We start from the raw sequence: 16,092 nt of genomic DNA, 5'->3' as shown, positions 1-16,092 counted from the left end.
ATGTTAGAAGTACTGCTTTAATGGCAACTTCAGGAATAGATGAACAGTTCAGATAAAAGAGATTAGAGGGTATGATCTGCTCTTCCACAGATGGTCACATTTTACGCAATCATGATAATCACCAGCTAGCTTAAGTTTTAGAATGAAAACCTGGGTGCTGCTAGCAGTAACCAGAGGATTTGCTGAGTTTTGTTTTCTTTGAATATCTCCAGCTGTTGTGAGAGTGATAGTGATATCATCTATGACCACAGCAGTCAGTAACTAGCTAAATCTTTTCCAATCTGAATTATTCTATGATTCCGCAAGGAGTGGGTGTTTATAAAGAATGCATATTGGAGGTATGGACTGTGCTAAAGTATCACCAAAGTTGAGAACACTTGCTATTGGCAGACAGCTATGTACTGCTGTCAAATGTTATTTAAAACTTCTCTTCAAATGATAGTGGTTAGAAAACTATCCGAGACTGTTTTCCAGGAAAAAAAGGAATACTTTTTTTCAACGATCTGAATTTGATGATGTTGCATATCAGGCATGAGTATTCCAAGAATGGAGAAACTTGTTTTATCACAGGTGCTTAAATAAATAGTAGGACAGGTGTCAGGAAGGCTATGTCATCTGAAAGACATGCTTCAGCAGCATTTGGTAGGGAATTGTTCCTACTTCTTTGGTCACTCAGTAAATCTCAAGAAAAAATAGAATGTTATTCCTCATTAGCTTTGTGTTCCAGTCTGATGAAGTGCTGCATTTATGCTACTTTGACAACTTCCATACTCTCTGAAGGTGTGCTTTATCAATTATTTTATAGTTATGGGAATTTTTAATAAATTAGATTTATTCAACGTAAAGAAGAATCAGTAAGTTGTTTAAATTGCTGTCTTGATGACTTACAAAGCCAGAATTGTATAAAATGAAAAATACATTGAAGTAATGAGGCAAACTAGATTGTTACTTAAAACCCTTTGGTAGGATTTGTCTTGCCTAACTCTTTATGTCTGCAAGTTAAATATTGGTCTTAAAAAACTAAATCTTTTAATAACAAATTATTTTAGAACAGCAAGTGTGAGTTAATGAGTACTTTTTTTTTTTTTTTCCCTTCTACTTTGAGATATAAACCAATACGCCGACGAGTAATTTGGCTGATTGGACAGTGGATTTCAGTAAAATTCAAATCAGACTTGAGGCCTATGTTGTATGAGGCAATTCGTAATTTGCTTCAAGACCAAGACTTAGTGGTAAGTGTAACTAAGTGATGTTTTCACCTGTTATCTAAACACTGGTGATATGTAAATTCCATGCTTTCTGTAAAACTCCATAACACTACCTTCTGGGAGAGCCCATTTCTGGAATTTTGGCAACAGTCATGAAACCAAATGTTAAGATGCTCGCTAGGTGATAATTGTGGGAAAATTGTTGTCAGAAGCAAATCTGTGGTGTTGTTTTTATTTTTTTAAACAAAGGTGTGAAGTATCTTGTGAGGAGGCATTTATTAACTTGCAGATACTTTGTGTAGATAAAACAAAGTTGTTCTGTTATACTGTTGAAACAGAAATACTTCTTAAGCATTGATGTAGCTGTTCTCTGCTGGCCAAATACAGGAAACAGCATTGATTGCTAAGCCAGTTGAATAAAAACTGGAGTTTCCATTTACCATCATGTAAAGTTAACAATCTGCATTCCTGTTTGTTTGTTTTAAACTCTGCCAATGTTTACCCAGCAAAGAAGACCAGAAATCCCACAAGAACAATTAAAAATGAAAAGCAGAGCTAGCTTGTTGTTTAATTACTACTAATTGGCAGTCCAGCAGCTCTTTGATTCCATACAGCTTCAGCAGAACAGCATGGATTTCCTTGTCAAGTATGTGACTTCAAAGCAAGAGCTTTCCAAGATATCCACCAAGAAAGAACATGCCACTTGTGGAATTTATCTATTTGCTTTTTGTGTGACAGCAAGACATGAGATAATCCCAAGTTAAATTCCTTCCGCTTTATATGAGTTTTTGTCACAGGCTAGATATTTTGTTTATTTTTTTCTTGACCTCTATGGTTCTGCTCGAGCAATTTATCCAGGTAGTATCTCTGGGTGCTGCAAAATGAACGGTTGAGGATCCTGAAACAAAAACAAACGTGTCAGAGTAAACTAATCTCCTACAGGGCTGTAGAACAAGCATGACAATTGAATTATCAAAGCAACAGGTTTTCAGATACTGTGCTGAGAATCAGAAAGTTTAATGGACATAAGGTTGATGTGTCTTGACTTTGTCTTTCAGGTCCGTATTGAAACAGCTACAACGCTGAAGTTAAATATCCTTTTATTAACAAAGATACTGGTTAGACATTTAACAGAGGTATTCAGAGTTGCTGAAAAATAGTGAGCTTTAAACTTACTGCTTTTTTTTTTTTTTTTTTTTTTTTTTTTGACTTTGTTATTGTCACATATCCATTAAATGCTTACTTATTGGAGTGTTGTATCTATGTGTAACATGTATTACTTTCCTTAATGGCTATGTACCCGTAGATGACTTTGAATTCAGAACTGAGCAGTTCTTACCGGTAAGGTCATTTATATGAATGTAATCTCATGAGCTGGTAGATTTATGGTTGATGATCTGAGAGGTCCTTTCCAACCTTGGTGATTGTATGATTTCTGGAGGAAAGCAGGAAAAACAATGTAATTTCCCATTTCATTTGCCTGAATGTGTATGCATTCACTTGTACTTTGCATAGGGCAAAACATGTAAAGATTCATACTGCTGCTCTTAATATTTTTAATGTGCAGTATTCAGTCAGACAGTTCTGAATTTCTCTATTGCGTGATGATTAGAATTTCCTGTTGTTGCTTTTATTGTTATATATTTTGATATATATCAATATATATGTGTGTGTATATGTGTGTGTATATACATATATATATATATATATATATGTCCTGTGTTATCAGATGCTAAGGTTTTTCATACTGAGTTGGTATGAATGCTGTCTTTAGTGAATACATCCCCTTTCCACTCTAACTTACTTTCAAGTATGTCTGTTTCAAACAGACAATTCCAACCTGCTGTTGCACATCAATACTAAATACAGATGTGTTGTTAAAATAATGCCTTAAAATCATAGACTAGTTGTTCTCTTATTTTGGTGTTCATTACGGTTATCATGGCTGGCATTAAGTAAACAGTGAAATGCTAGCTATAAATACAGCAAAGATTTATTTTCATAATTTAAATTTAGCTTTGCATTCTCATTGCATTATGTACTAATTGAAATTCTCTTGAAACAATCAACCAATTCCAGGATTTAGGGTATAGATTCACAAAAAAAATTGATATTTTAAGATGTCTTTTCCAGTTCAAAATCTGAATTTTACCTGTTGACCCCCAAAACTGGATGACCATACCTTTGCTCTGATCAAAACTGTGTTTCTTCTGCAGAGATGATCTTCAGCCTTATGCAATTTTATTTATGATGTTGTACTTACACTTACTGAAACACCAAACTGATGCATGTTCACAATGATTACATATTTGCACAGTGTATCTGATTTCTTTATCTTCTTTAAACTGTGAATGTTAATTATGCAGTTTTGAAAAAATGGCATTTTGCACACTTGATCATTGTCTTTGATAGTTCATAAATGTCTTAGTATTGTAAGCACACTGAAATACTATCAATTCACATCATCAGTTGCATTTTTTATTATCTAATACTTTATTTTTTCTTTTTCTTATAGTATTTGGAATCCATGTTTACACTGCTCTTTCAGCTTCTTCAGGAAGTAACAGAATGTGACACGAAAATGCATGTTCTTCATGTTTTGTCTTGTGTGAATGAAAGAGTCAATGTACAGGTATTTTTTTTTTCCAGACTTCAAACATTATTAGCTTTGTACTAATACCACAGAGAACTTTTTAAAAAAGTTTTCAGCTTGTACTAAATTAGTAGAAAAATATCACTAGTTACTGGACTGGTTTCTGTTACGGTGGGTGCCTGTAATATTTACTTAGTCATCTTCTGATTTTTAGTTCCTTTTGTCTAATATTGCTTTCTTTTTTTTTTTTTTTTTCCCCCAGTTACTACTAATCTTTTAAAACTTTGTTTGGCCTGGACTCAGCTTTTGGAGTTCAGAATGAATTCTACTGCTTATTATAATGTAGTTCTTGCAATTTTGAAGTAGTTTCTATTTTCTATTCTAATCATCTAGTCTTATATCTGATCTATAGTTCTATTGAGCTTTGCATATTAGGAGACATGCTGGGGGATAGAAAGCTTTACATTCCCAGAGACAGTGTATTTCGATTTGTAATTTCTCAGTGGTATGGATAAAGATGAGGATTATAGGAAAAGTGAATGTGACAGATTTCCTTGCCTTTGTACATAGTATGAGCCATAGGAGAAGTGGGAAAAATAAGTTGAGGGAGTGTCTTTACAAGTCTAATGTTAATCTATTTGTCTTCTATAGTACTTAATTCTAATTTAAGTTATTGTAGAGCATAGCAGAAAAATTTCAGTTAGGACAAGCGTCTGCTCGTTATGTAATCCAATGTTTGCTCACATCATGATTAATGTCAGATTATTCAGGACTGTATCTAGCTGAATTCTGAAAATCTCCAAGGATGGCAATTCTGCAGTCATTGTTTTTGAAAGAAATACTGTCATTTCATCCTAACTGTGAGAAGAGCTAGCGGGTGGCTGTTGTTTCAGAGGGAGTGGCGTTGGTGATTTCCTTTCCATTTTTGTCTTTATCGCAGGGTAGATGTAGCACTCCAGTGATTCTGTGTTTCTCCCTGGAGCTGGCATTGATAATTAACTTATTGAAGAAAAAATGAGTGGGAAGTAGTGACTCATTTATTGTAATTTCCATTAAAAATTATACATAATTTCTTTCAAATACTTGTCTCAATTTTGATCTGTATGGAATCACTTACAAAAAGAAAAAAAGCAAGAATAGACGTATTTTTCACTGTTTTTGAAAGCTTCTTGGATTTAAAATAAGTGATTTGGGTGTATAGGATGTAATTGTTTCTGTATTTAAAAGTGTATAGGATATAACAGTTTCTGTATTTAAAAATTCAGATACATAAAACCAGTTAAATTTTGATGTTACTCTTGTAGCTATTGTATTGAATATGAAATACTTTAATTATATCAGAGCATGAAAATACTGTTATAGGCATAGTTTTTAGGAATCATAAAATGCTTAATTCAGAAAACAAAGAAGAATACTGAAAGCAAAACTCAACTTGTGAATTATTCCGCTTACAGATGTTGAGTGAATAGAAATATATTAAAAATGTATAATAGGTGACTTCATGAATATTTTTTTCTTTACTGAATTCCTTTTTCTTCCAAAAACATGATGGTGGTGAATGTAATATTTTAACAGCTTCAGATTAATGTCCTAGTGTGGACACCTAGTGTGTTCAAAAGTTTCTTGTACAGTGGCACTCTGCAACCACATTTAGATCTAAAAGGATTGTTTTTTTCCTGAGATTGCATCTGGTCAGTAACTGTGTTGTAATAAAGATGTGTATCATAATGAAAAGGAAACGTCTTCAGTTACCAACTTAAGTTATAGTTTGTTCCCTGTTTTCTACATAAGCATTATTGTTATCAATAGTTTGCTATAGATTGGATGGTGTATTTAAACCACTGTTCAATCAGAAATCAGCTCAATTGCATACTAAAGAATACAGTTTTAGGAAGAGGAAAGTAAATTAAAGCAGATGTATTTTTTACTATGACTAAAGTAGCTCTTAAATGTCAGAAACAATGTTGGGGATAAATTAATGACCTTGTTTCACATGTTAAGAAACACGTTTGTGTACTGAATTTCAGATACGACCGTATGTAGGATGTTTGGTTCAGTATTTACCTCTCCTTTGGAAGCAGAGTGAGGAGCACAATATGTTACGGTGTGCCATTCTAACTACCTTAATCCATCTTGTTCAGGTAAGGTGTCAAAAGCACACAAAAATTGCTTATGTCTCCTTCAGTACTCCTGATGGAGAGTTGCCTGTGTTTTGTATGTATCATGTTTTTTTATATATGTTTATATAAATAAATATGTAATGTTTAGATATACTTTGGTTTTAAATACTATTTCTAAATGTTGTTCATATTGCTGTTGTTCATAAATGCTGCATGTTATTTTCTTAAAATAAAAACATGGTGCTGCAATAATGGAGATAATCATGGTTAATGTTAAGCATTTAACTGTTTTGCTTCTTGAGGCTTGTTCAGGAAATGCAGTTCTGTAATCAAATTTGCTTGTGTTCTGGAGGATTGAAATTTTGATTTTTGCAGTCTTACAATTGAACCTCTTTTATTGTCCATCAAACAGCTCGTTCTGCCTTCGTTTCCTGTAAGGCATTAGGACTGTCAATCTCTTCTTAAACAGAGTATATGGTTCAGACTTGATTCTGTAGTGGAGGTGCATCTCTTTTTCCCATTGTGTTCCATTCAGCTCTTGGGGATTCGACATTCCTTTTTGCATACTTTATGCAGAAAATAAGCAGTTTCTAAATCACAGGCCAACAGATTAGCTACATGGATAGTGTGGCTTTTTAAAATTTGGGTTTTAATTCAGCTTATCATCAAATGTTTGTTTAAATTCTAACATTTTGTCTTAATGTCTTTATGAGTTTCCTTTGGCATTAACTAATTATGGGTCAACATGTATGTTTAGCATTTTAACCCTTCTATTGTTGACTATTTGTTTTTACCATTGACTTTTTACTGTACAACCTCGTCCAATATAATTTTTTTATTTTTATGTAGCATGTGGGAAAAAATACCTTATCTCTTCATAAGTTTCCCAGATTTTATGTTCTCTTATGTTTTGTGCTTGTGTTTTATGGAATAGAGATAATAGCAGTTTTGAACCTACTTTGTTATATAGTAGATTTGTATCACATACAATTGTATTTCTGTTTCAGACTTTTTTTCTTCTTTTGAGAATTCATCTGTGCTCATAAGCTTCATTTTTGAGCATACTTGAATATCTCCTCTTTTTCAGTATGTTTTAAAATGGAATAGTCAGACCTATCAAAATGTCTTTCAGTAGGAACTACCATCACCTTGCCTTTGTTAACAAGTACATCTAGATGCAATAATAAAAAAGTAATAATGCTGGGAAGAGAAGTGAATATAGCGATTCTCATACCATTTTTTTTCTCCTGCAGTTTTTTGATGATCTCTTTTTCAGCAAGTCAGCAAGTTGTATTAAACTTAATATTACCAGAATATGTTGTTGGTATATAACAACATTAAGTATTTCACAGAATCATAGAATGACTTGGGTCAGAAGGGCTCTCAAGAAGCATCAAGTTGCAGCAACCCCAGCACAGGCAGATTTGCTAACTGCTAGATCAAGTATTTGATCAGGTTGCCCAGGGTGCCTTCCACTGTGGCCTTGAAAATCTCCAGGGACAGGACATCCACAAGCTCCTGGGCAACCCATTCCAGCACCTCACCACCCCATAGTTTTACCTATTGTTGTGTACAGTTGCCTGTAGTTGCCTATAGACTTGCTTTTCAAGATCCAGGGTAGTGTTTTGGGTGGTAGCATGGGGCATGAGATCTTTTGCCAGCCATCCAGTGGTTGCTTCTGCCATTGTAAGCACATGACATTTGCCATGGTGAGTTTGTCTGATGTAATCCACCTGCCAGGCATCCTTGTGTTCATACTTCAGTCATTCTCCTCCACACCAAAAAGGTCTTAGCTGCTTAGCTTCCTTAGATACAGCATATGTTTCACATTCACAGATTAGCTGTGCAGTGGTATCCATGGTCAATTAAATTCCTTGATCCCAAGCCCATCTATATGTTTTGATTGATGGCATGAAGCACCATGAGCTCACTGATGAGCTTAGTTTTCTTAGGTAATGATTCTGCAAAAAATCAGTGGTAGTTTCCAATTTAAGAATTCAAATCTCCATAAAATGAGTTTCAGTTTGAGTGGTTACCTTGAATTCCCAGCCTCCCCCCAAAAAATCATCCAACCAAAAAACAACCCGATAAAAACAACCAGAAACTTGTTATCAATCTGTGAATCTTTGCTTGACAATAAGAGAAAGATAAGTCCTCCTCCTGATTCTCAGAACGTATAAAAAGTTTTAAACTGTGCCGAGGTCCAAAGATTAATTTCTTTCTTGATCTTTAATGTAATTTAGGCATTTACTCATTCACTACTTGTGAGAGCTGTGGCTTTTCTGAGAAGGAGTATGACCAGTGAATCTTATTTAGGGAAACAAGAGTTTAGAACTTTCTTCTTGCAGACTGTTAATAAGCTGCTTTTTCTCAAACAAACAAACAAACACCCAGAAAACATGCAAACAAACAACTGAAGACTTATTGAGAGAAATCTCAAGCATTTTCATGTATGAAATGAAGTTTGATGTCTGATTTCTTAAATGGATGTTTACGCATGTGAATAGAACAGTATCACGTATCTTTTTCAGTTCTATTCTGAAAATGCTTAAGTTGAGGTTTTTGAAGCATTTCACCTTTTTAAAAAAATGTTATTTACTTTTATAGGGCCTGGGAGCAGAAAGCAAAAATCTCTATCCTTTTCTACTTCCAATTATTCAGTTAAGTACTGATGTTTCCCAGCCTCCGCATGTGTATCTTCTGGAAGATGGTTTAGAGTTGTGGTAAGAATGTTTTATTCCTAATTCTAAGTGTTTCATTCTTTTTTTTATATCCCCAGAAGAAAAGAAAGAACATAACTCTTAATACAGTTAAAGCTTTTGTTTATGTTCTGGATAACTTAGCTCAACATCATCTTATATATTTTCTCAGAACAATGGAGGTTAAGAAGTCAGTAACAGAAACATGATTCAAATTAACTAGTTCAGTAGGAGATCCATTTTCACATCGTTCATAGCAAGCTATGGTTTTATATTGATAATAAACAGGAAGACAAAGCTGACACTCTAGTATGTATACAAACTAACAATTTGACACACTTGACTTGAGCACAGTAACCCACTAATTATCAGAACTGATTGATGGAAAAGATACTGGAGTTCACATGGATAAAATACAGAAGTTACTTTAAAGAGTCTCATGCTCTCTCATGGCTGAGGATTAGATGTGGTACTATGATCTGCTATCCATAGGGTAATTGCTGATGTTTCTGATGCAGCTGACCCTCTGAAGGGAGGAAACTGTTACTAGTCCAAATTCAGCACAATATAATTTTCCAGTTGAATAGAGTTAGTCTTGAAATAGCAAGGGATTCCTGAGATTAGAATTGTAGATAAACAGTTGTAGTTCAAATGCCAAACCCCTAAAAGATCAGTTTTATATAAGGCAAAACTAAGGTTTATAATGCTGTCGGTGAGAGGGAAACAAATGTGAAGTGCATTATGTTCACAAAACTTAACACGAGGCTTAAGATACCAGATCAGGACTTCTGTGTTACTAATATTGATCTTGAGATGATTATTCCAATGCCTATGCTGGAGATTGTATGCATGGTTTTTTAAGATGTTCCAGGGCAGGTATGTCCAACCTGTAGCCCACAAGTGGCCCTGGACAGGTAGTGATTAGCCCAGTTTGCTGTTGCTGCACCATAATGGAGACCCAGACAAATACCCATCACTTAGCAGCAACCGAAATGTAGACCCTTGTTCTAGAGCGTCAGAGTGATATGGGATGGAGCTGGCAGACATTGGTGGGATTCTAACTGCTTCTTAAAAGAAGAGCAGGAGGCCAGCTAAGATATTTACATAACAAATGTCTGGTTGGATGGGGCCTTGGGCAACCTGGTCTAGTATTAAATGTTGGAGGTTGGTGGCTCTGCCTGTGGTAGGGGGGTTGGAGATTAGTGATCCTTGGGTCCCTTCCAACTTGGCCATTTTGTATAAATACAATAATCCCACACCTAGATCTGAGCACAAACTGGAATACATTGCTGTGGCTTTAAGCACGAATTTCATACATAGTTACCCTTCTCAAATGTGAGGAATTTTAAGTTTATATAAATTGTGGAACTATATGGTTGTCATTTTATGATAATCAATGTATTATTTTAGACCTAAAAAAAAATGCAGGGGAAAAAATTGAAGACTTGAACTGTTTGCCACAACAGCTGTTCCTTGGAAGTGTGTAGCGCTGCAAATGTTGTCCTTACAACAGCAAAACACATCAGAACGGTGTTCCTGCTCTTGGCATGAGCATAGCCTCAACCAGCACATATGCTTTAAAGAACTGAGACCAGATTTGAAATATGTTTCAAGCAATTGTTATAGTTATTCGTGGTTCTTAGAAGGTACGATACTTTACATCTGCCAAAGCAATTAATGTTTTTCATAAGTCATATGAAGTATTTCATTTAATCTATTCTTAGGTTAGTGACATTGGAAAATAGCCCATGTCTTACACCTGAGCTCCTGAGAATATTTCAGAACATGTCTGCCCTTCTTGGTGAGTCTTTTACTAATAAAGTTTTTGTGTTTTTTTATTTCCTACTGTCAGGAGTGTTCATGTATTAATTAATGCCACAGTGGCTGCAAAAAGTTAGCAAAATTTTAAGTATTCAAAAAGGAAGAATAAGGTTTCTGTTTGTCTATCCTATCTTCTTTAATATTTTTATGTACTTGCTGGAGTTGTGGGTTTTTTGTTTTTGTTTATAAATAGATTGAAGCTTCTTTGTACTGAAGAGACAAATTTCAGTTTATCATTTTGAGATTTTTAAAGAATTCCTAGAAATTTTAACACAAAATTTTGAGTTTTCTGATATGGATCAATGGAGTATTTTGTCTGCTCTATTTAAAATCACAGTGATTTCCAGTCTGAAGAATTAAACTTTTAATTAGGTTTTCCATACTTCAGCCAATAACTATATAGGAAATTTTCAAGTATTTTTGAAATTGTGATTGGCAAACAGCACTGAAATTAAGTTGTTGTTTTGCCTTGTACCTTGTTCTCATTACTAAAAGTTGCTGCATTATGCGACAGCGTAGATAATATAGTTAAATTGGGCCAGTTTTCCTTCAGGTGAGATTTTATACAGGCCTTTGTCAATGTTTTTTCAATCAGAGATGGAGTTGAGTGGTGAATGCACAACAGCCCTTGCAATGTGTAGTTATAAACCAATTTTCTTTACTTCTTTAACTACTTTACTTCTTGATGGTTTTTCTGAGAAACTTCTGTTTTCTGAGTATCCTTCCAGCAAAAATTTTGATTTCCGTGGGCCGAAACAATGGATGTATTGGCTGGAAAACAAGAACAATTTTGGTACATACTGACCTGCAATTCTCTGTTACTTACATCAGGGGAGTCTGACTGAACTACTTCCACATATTACAAATATGACAACGTAGTGTTGAGACGATACTTTTATGAAACTTTGTAATTATAAAAGCTACGTTATTTCTAGTATCCCTCATTCATATCCTTCCTGAAAATATCGTGATCATTGATGACTGTGCGACTTAGTTATAGAGCTAAGACTGAGTAGTTATTTAAGAGTTTTAAGAGTATTTAAGAGTATTTTGATCAAAGCGTTGGATGGATTTCTTAAAAATTCATCTCTCTTCAAGTCAGGATGTTTAAATATTCAAAGTGAGCGATGACTAAGCATAACCTATGGAAATGCTGAAGTATTAAAATAGTTATGCATTCGGAGTTCTCTAGTGGCCATGTCAGATAACTGAAGGTTTTCTTATTTTCCTTCTAATTATAAAAAGAATGAACTGTTAAAACTCCCTAGAACTTTTCCAGTGTTATAATGGAAAACCAACTGTAGTTTCTGTCACAGAGTATTTTTTTTGAAATTTTTCCTTTACATTCATCAGTAGGTGTAAGCCATGGTTTCATGTAGACTGCATGCGTTTAAGCTGTGAAACACGCATCAGCTCTTAGCCAGCTGCCACTGCTTGTTTAATTTGATAAGGAATTCTGACAAAAATTTCTATTAAAATCTTTCCCTGTTCTCCCTGATTTTTTTTTAACCAGAATATTAAATAAGCAGAATAGGACTCTGCTTAATTCACCAAGAAAAGTCTCTCTCAGACTGTTTTTAAGGAAATGTAGCAAGCTGTTGAAAGTGTTTTGGTGTTCTGTTTTGTTCTCAGACAGTGAAGGCTGTTGTCTGTTGGCAATAGCATCAAACTTCTTGTGAAGATTTGAAACTTTTTGTTTTTGCTATGAATTTTGTTATTGTTCTGATTTTTTTTTTTAGCAGTGTTTCAGATGCTGCCTGAGGGTATTTGTTTTTCTGTCTCTTTCTTAAAAACTGCTGCTGTATACCATCTCTTAAATCTATGTGCTTTCCTTACTGAAGTACTCAAGATATGGCCTAATGCTCAGCGTGTTTTAGTCTAAAAGCTGAATGCCACTTGATTTGTTAACTGGGTGAGAAGATCAGGCCTGCAATCATTACTTCACTCATTCTACTCAGCATTTACTGACTGAAATATATGGATGCAAATAGGATAGATGATTTTTAAATAATTGCAGGTCTCTTGAGAGCATGTTTCATTTGTTCTGTCTTTCTTAGCCAATTATCACAACCAAAACTTCATTTTTGTTTTTTTTCTTGATTAGAATTAAGTTTGGAAATTACAGGATTTCTTGTGCTTCCATCTGAAAGTATGATAGCTGAACTTGATAATCTTTTTTTGTGATTTTCCTGGCAGGAAGACAAAACGTGAATGGTGCTTAGTCTAACAACTTTTTTTTTTCTAATTTTTGGAAATCAACTATTTTACTGGAACTTCAGTTTGACTATGAGTTTCTGATTTATTTATTTATTTTTTTTATTTTCCAGAGCTGAGTTCAGAAAACCTCAAAAATTGCTTCAAGATCATCAACGCCTATGTTTTCTTATCATCAACAGAGTTTTTACAGGTATATGGGCATTTTTTAAATGTCACTGTAGACTTACTAGCATCAGACATATACCAACATTTATACATCTGTTCATTTGTGTATTTATAAGCATGCTATTTGGATTCATCTTTATGGCACATGGTGAACACCCAATAAAATCAGATTTCAGAAAGAATAGAATTACTGTGACTAATTAATTAGTTTCCTGCCTGAAAAGGTCCTTTGCAGAGTAGTAATTGTTACTCTGTTGAGTTTAACAGATTAAAGTTATGATCATAAATTTTATCAAGAAATGAGCAAGAGGCATTATGTCATGTCTTCAATCCATGTCTGTAAGAAAATTTACTGAGATTTTTTCAAAATTTGTGTTAATATAAAACATATAATAACTCATTCATCTTCTAATTTCAGACATATGCTGTCGACTTGTGTCGATCGTTTTGTGAACTCTTAAAGGACATAACTACTGAAGGTCAAGTTCAAGCTTTGAAGGTAGAGTACAGAGAAGATGTTAAATACTTAAGTCTTCAGCTCCAAGCATCTGTATTCTTGCAAGACTTTTCTCAGAATTAAGTAATATTTTTAAATTTGATGAAGATAGAACAGGTGGATGAAAACAGTTTATTTATTGTTTAATATTACTGGAGTTTTTTAAACAATATATAAAACGTGTATATTGGGAGCCAAGTACATATATATTTAAAAAAAAAAAAAGACCCTACATGCATAATTTTTACCCAGAGAAGGATAGTGTGATCCCAAATACAGCACTGTAAAGAAATAAAAATAAATCATCCGATATGCAGTTCCTGTACCATCTTTGTAATGCTTTCTTTAAGTCATATGGTTCCAAGGTATTTTTCTTAATATAATTCTAAAGTAATTTGTGTCCACTTTATGGATGGATTTAGATGAAGAGTCCATGAAATCTTTCCCACTATATGTAGATCACTAAAGAAAGGAGGTTAGTGAGGACTTGTATTCCGATGAAAGTAGGTTTTTCTAGAGCATGGTCTCAGCGCATTTCAACAGCCATGTGATCAATCCTTGTATGGCAAATATTATGCTATCTTTACAAAACCTCAAGGACACTGGGGCCACAAAAAAGAACTGTGTTTGGATCCAAGGATCCAAGTAACTTGATTGTGAATGTCACTGAATTTATGAAGTTGGAAAAAGGCCAATCTGGGTTGTTCAGTTCTGGTTGAATTGTAAAATAGAGAGGACTACCAAAGCATGACATTAAAGGTATTCATATTTATAATTAGAAAATAAAAAGGCAAAATTTAACTGACTGATTAGTTATAAAAGTTGTCAGAATCCACAAAAAAATATATTTACCATTACTTGAATCAAAATGAAACATTAAGAAGTGATTCAACCCTCAAAAAATTTCAAATCGTCCTTGTGTATTAGTAACCTAAATTCATTTAGAGTATTTCTAATCTACATATGAAAAGGTAGATAATTACCTAATTGCTGTATCTATTTCTTCTATACCCTGTAAGTCATTATTGACCCCTTTGGTTGTACAAACAACATTTGGAGGAATGGGGAGCAAAACAGTCTTTTCATGCACCTGGAAAAATTAATGATTTTGCTTACATTCTATACTATTTAAAGCTCTGGTCTCTTCATCTCAAAGAGCTTCCAGGTAGAACTTGGCAAAGCTCAAATAGGAGCAAGTAGTGTTAGAAAAGATTTGAAAAGATTCTGTACAAGGAGCAAATTGTTTAGCCAAAACTTTAGGCTCCTTAAGAGATGAGTTTGGGGAGAAGTTATGTTTCTCCCTCATTATAACAGTATGTTAAAGGTCAGAATTGAGAGAAAACATCTTTCAGAGAAAGACACTGGGACTATTAAATGAAACTAGTGTGAACAAGGTTCTAGAGGGAGAAAAACAAACAAAAAACCCCAGCATTTTAACGTACACATAGATTCAGGACAGACTGGGCAAGAGGAGTCCCTGATGAAATCTCCCTGAACTGAAGGGAGTGAGGACTGAGATGAACAATGTAGGGAAATACATTTGTATTGCCTGCTTCATACTCTTTTATATGTCTGTATATAGATGTATGGTCTCCATTCTGCATATAAGAGGATAGGTAGCAGCTCATAGTTCCTACATTCTCTTTGCTCTCCATCTTGATACATGGAAAGAGCCCAAACAACTCGGGGAAGGCCAAAAAAAGAATAGAATAAAATTACTTCACAACTCCTGGGAAAAGTGAGAGCTGAGAAAAAAAGGGTTAAGAATGTAAAAACTGGGGTGCCAGGTACTTAAAATATCTGTGATCTCTTACTGTTGGTTACCGCATGCAAAGAGGTGATAGCTCCTAATCAGTGGATCTCCAAAAGAAGCAATAGAACGTAAGTATGGAAATAAGCCTTAAACTGCTGAGGCTTCTCCCTTCCAATGTGCTTCATCAAGCCGCTTTTCCGAGGCCTGGATTTGCCAGCTTTTACCAAGCTGGGAGGTGGCTGAGGAGGATATACTTGGCTCGGTGGACCCTTGACTTGGTTTCACATTTTAGTTTCCGTCATTTCTGTATGAGGGTGAAAGCAGGTCACGTTTGCAGTGTACTTAAGTAGAATATACTTTCAGCAGTTTTGTATTTTGTCGGTACTTAACAGTGAACTTCCTATCAGAGCTTTATAGTATATGCGTTTTTAAAGTTTCAATTACATTTTTTTATGTGCACTTTTTGTCTAACTTATTTTTGTTCTTAAGGTTGTGGAAAATGTCCTAAAAGTAAATCCTGTTTTGGGTCCTCAAATGTTTCAGCCTCTTCTACCATCAGTATTCAGGGGGATTATAGATGGGGAGGTAAGAGTCACTCTTTGTAACTTTTCTTCGCTTTTCCTGTTGAACAGTAGCATTTAGTCAGATTCTTTGTAGATGTTAAGGCATTTTGTGCTTTTTTAAAAAATGATATACTACTTTTTAAGTGTATTTGCCCCAGAGAAAAATAAGGCAGGAGGGAGATTGACTTGACTTTCTTTTTCTAATGAACATCACTAATACGTTAGTTGTGTGGAAGAATGTGAGAAGGCTTTGTGAGATGGAAGCAGCTTTCAGATTTTGTTTACGTTGATGTCTTTCTTCTTTCTCTCTGCTTTCAACAAATTTGCATGTTGTGCAAAATCCAGTATGCTTCAAACTTGCAGTGCAAATAGGAGAAAAAAGTTCTGCTGACTGAAATTCTGTGCTACTAACTTCTGATCAAAAATTCCACTTTTTTGCTTTTAAATTGAAGATCTT

At 34.4% G+C, this 16,092-nt stretch overlaps 1 protein-coding gene across 1 annotated transcript in view; it reads left to right on the top strand.

Moving 5' to 3' along the window:
* The window catches only part of IPO11 (importin 11), a 75,674-nt gene that overhangs the window by 29,371 nt on the left and 30,211 nt on the right, over positions 1-16,092 (top strand). Inside the window, exons 18-27 of the mRNA XM_042875265.1 lie at positions 1,106-1,232; positions 2,267-2,300; positions 2,509-2,549; positions 3,724-3,840; positions 5,829-5,942; positions 8,529-8,644; positions 10,345-10,421; positions 12,769-12,848; positions 13,242-13,322; positions 15,562-15,657. Of these exons, the coding sequence (XP_042731199.1) occupies positions 1,106-1,232; positions 2,267-2,300; positions 2,509-2,549; positions 3,724-3,840; positions 5,829-5,942; positions 8,529-8,644; positions 10,345-10,421; positions 12,769-12,848; positions 13,242-13,322; positions 15,562-15,657 (883 nt within the window). The remainder of the gene's footprint in view (positions 1-1,105; positions 1,233-2,266; positions 2,301-2,508; positions 2,550-3,723; positions 3,841-5,828; positions 5,943-8,528; positions 8,645-10,344; positions 10,422-12,768; positions 12,849-13,241; positions 13,323-15,561; positions 15,658-16,092) is intronic.

Source organism: Lagopus leucura, unplaced genomic scaffold (assembly GCF_019238085.1).
Source record: "Lagopus leucura isolate 7727_CA_CO unplaced genomic scaffold, USGS_WTPT01 Super-Scaffold_100014, whole genome shotgun sequence".
In the NCBI taxonomy this organism is placed as follows: domain Eukaryota; kingdom Metazoa; phylum Chordata; class Aves; order Galliformes; family Phasianidae; genus Lagopus; species Lagopus leucura.
This window is presented reverse-complemented; position numbering and strand designations above follow the sequence as displayed.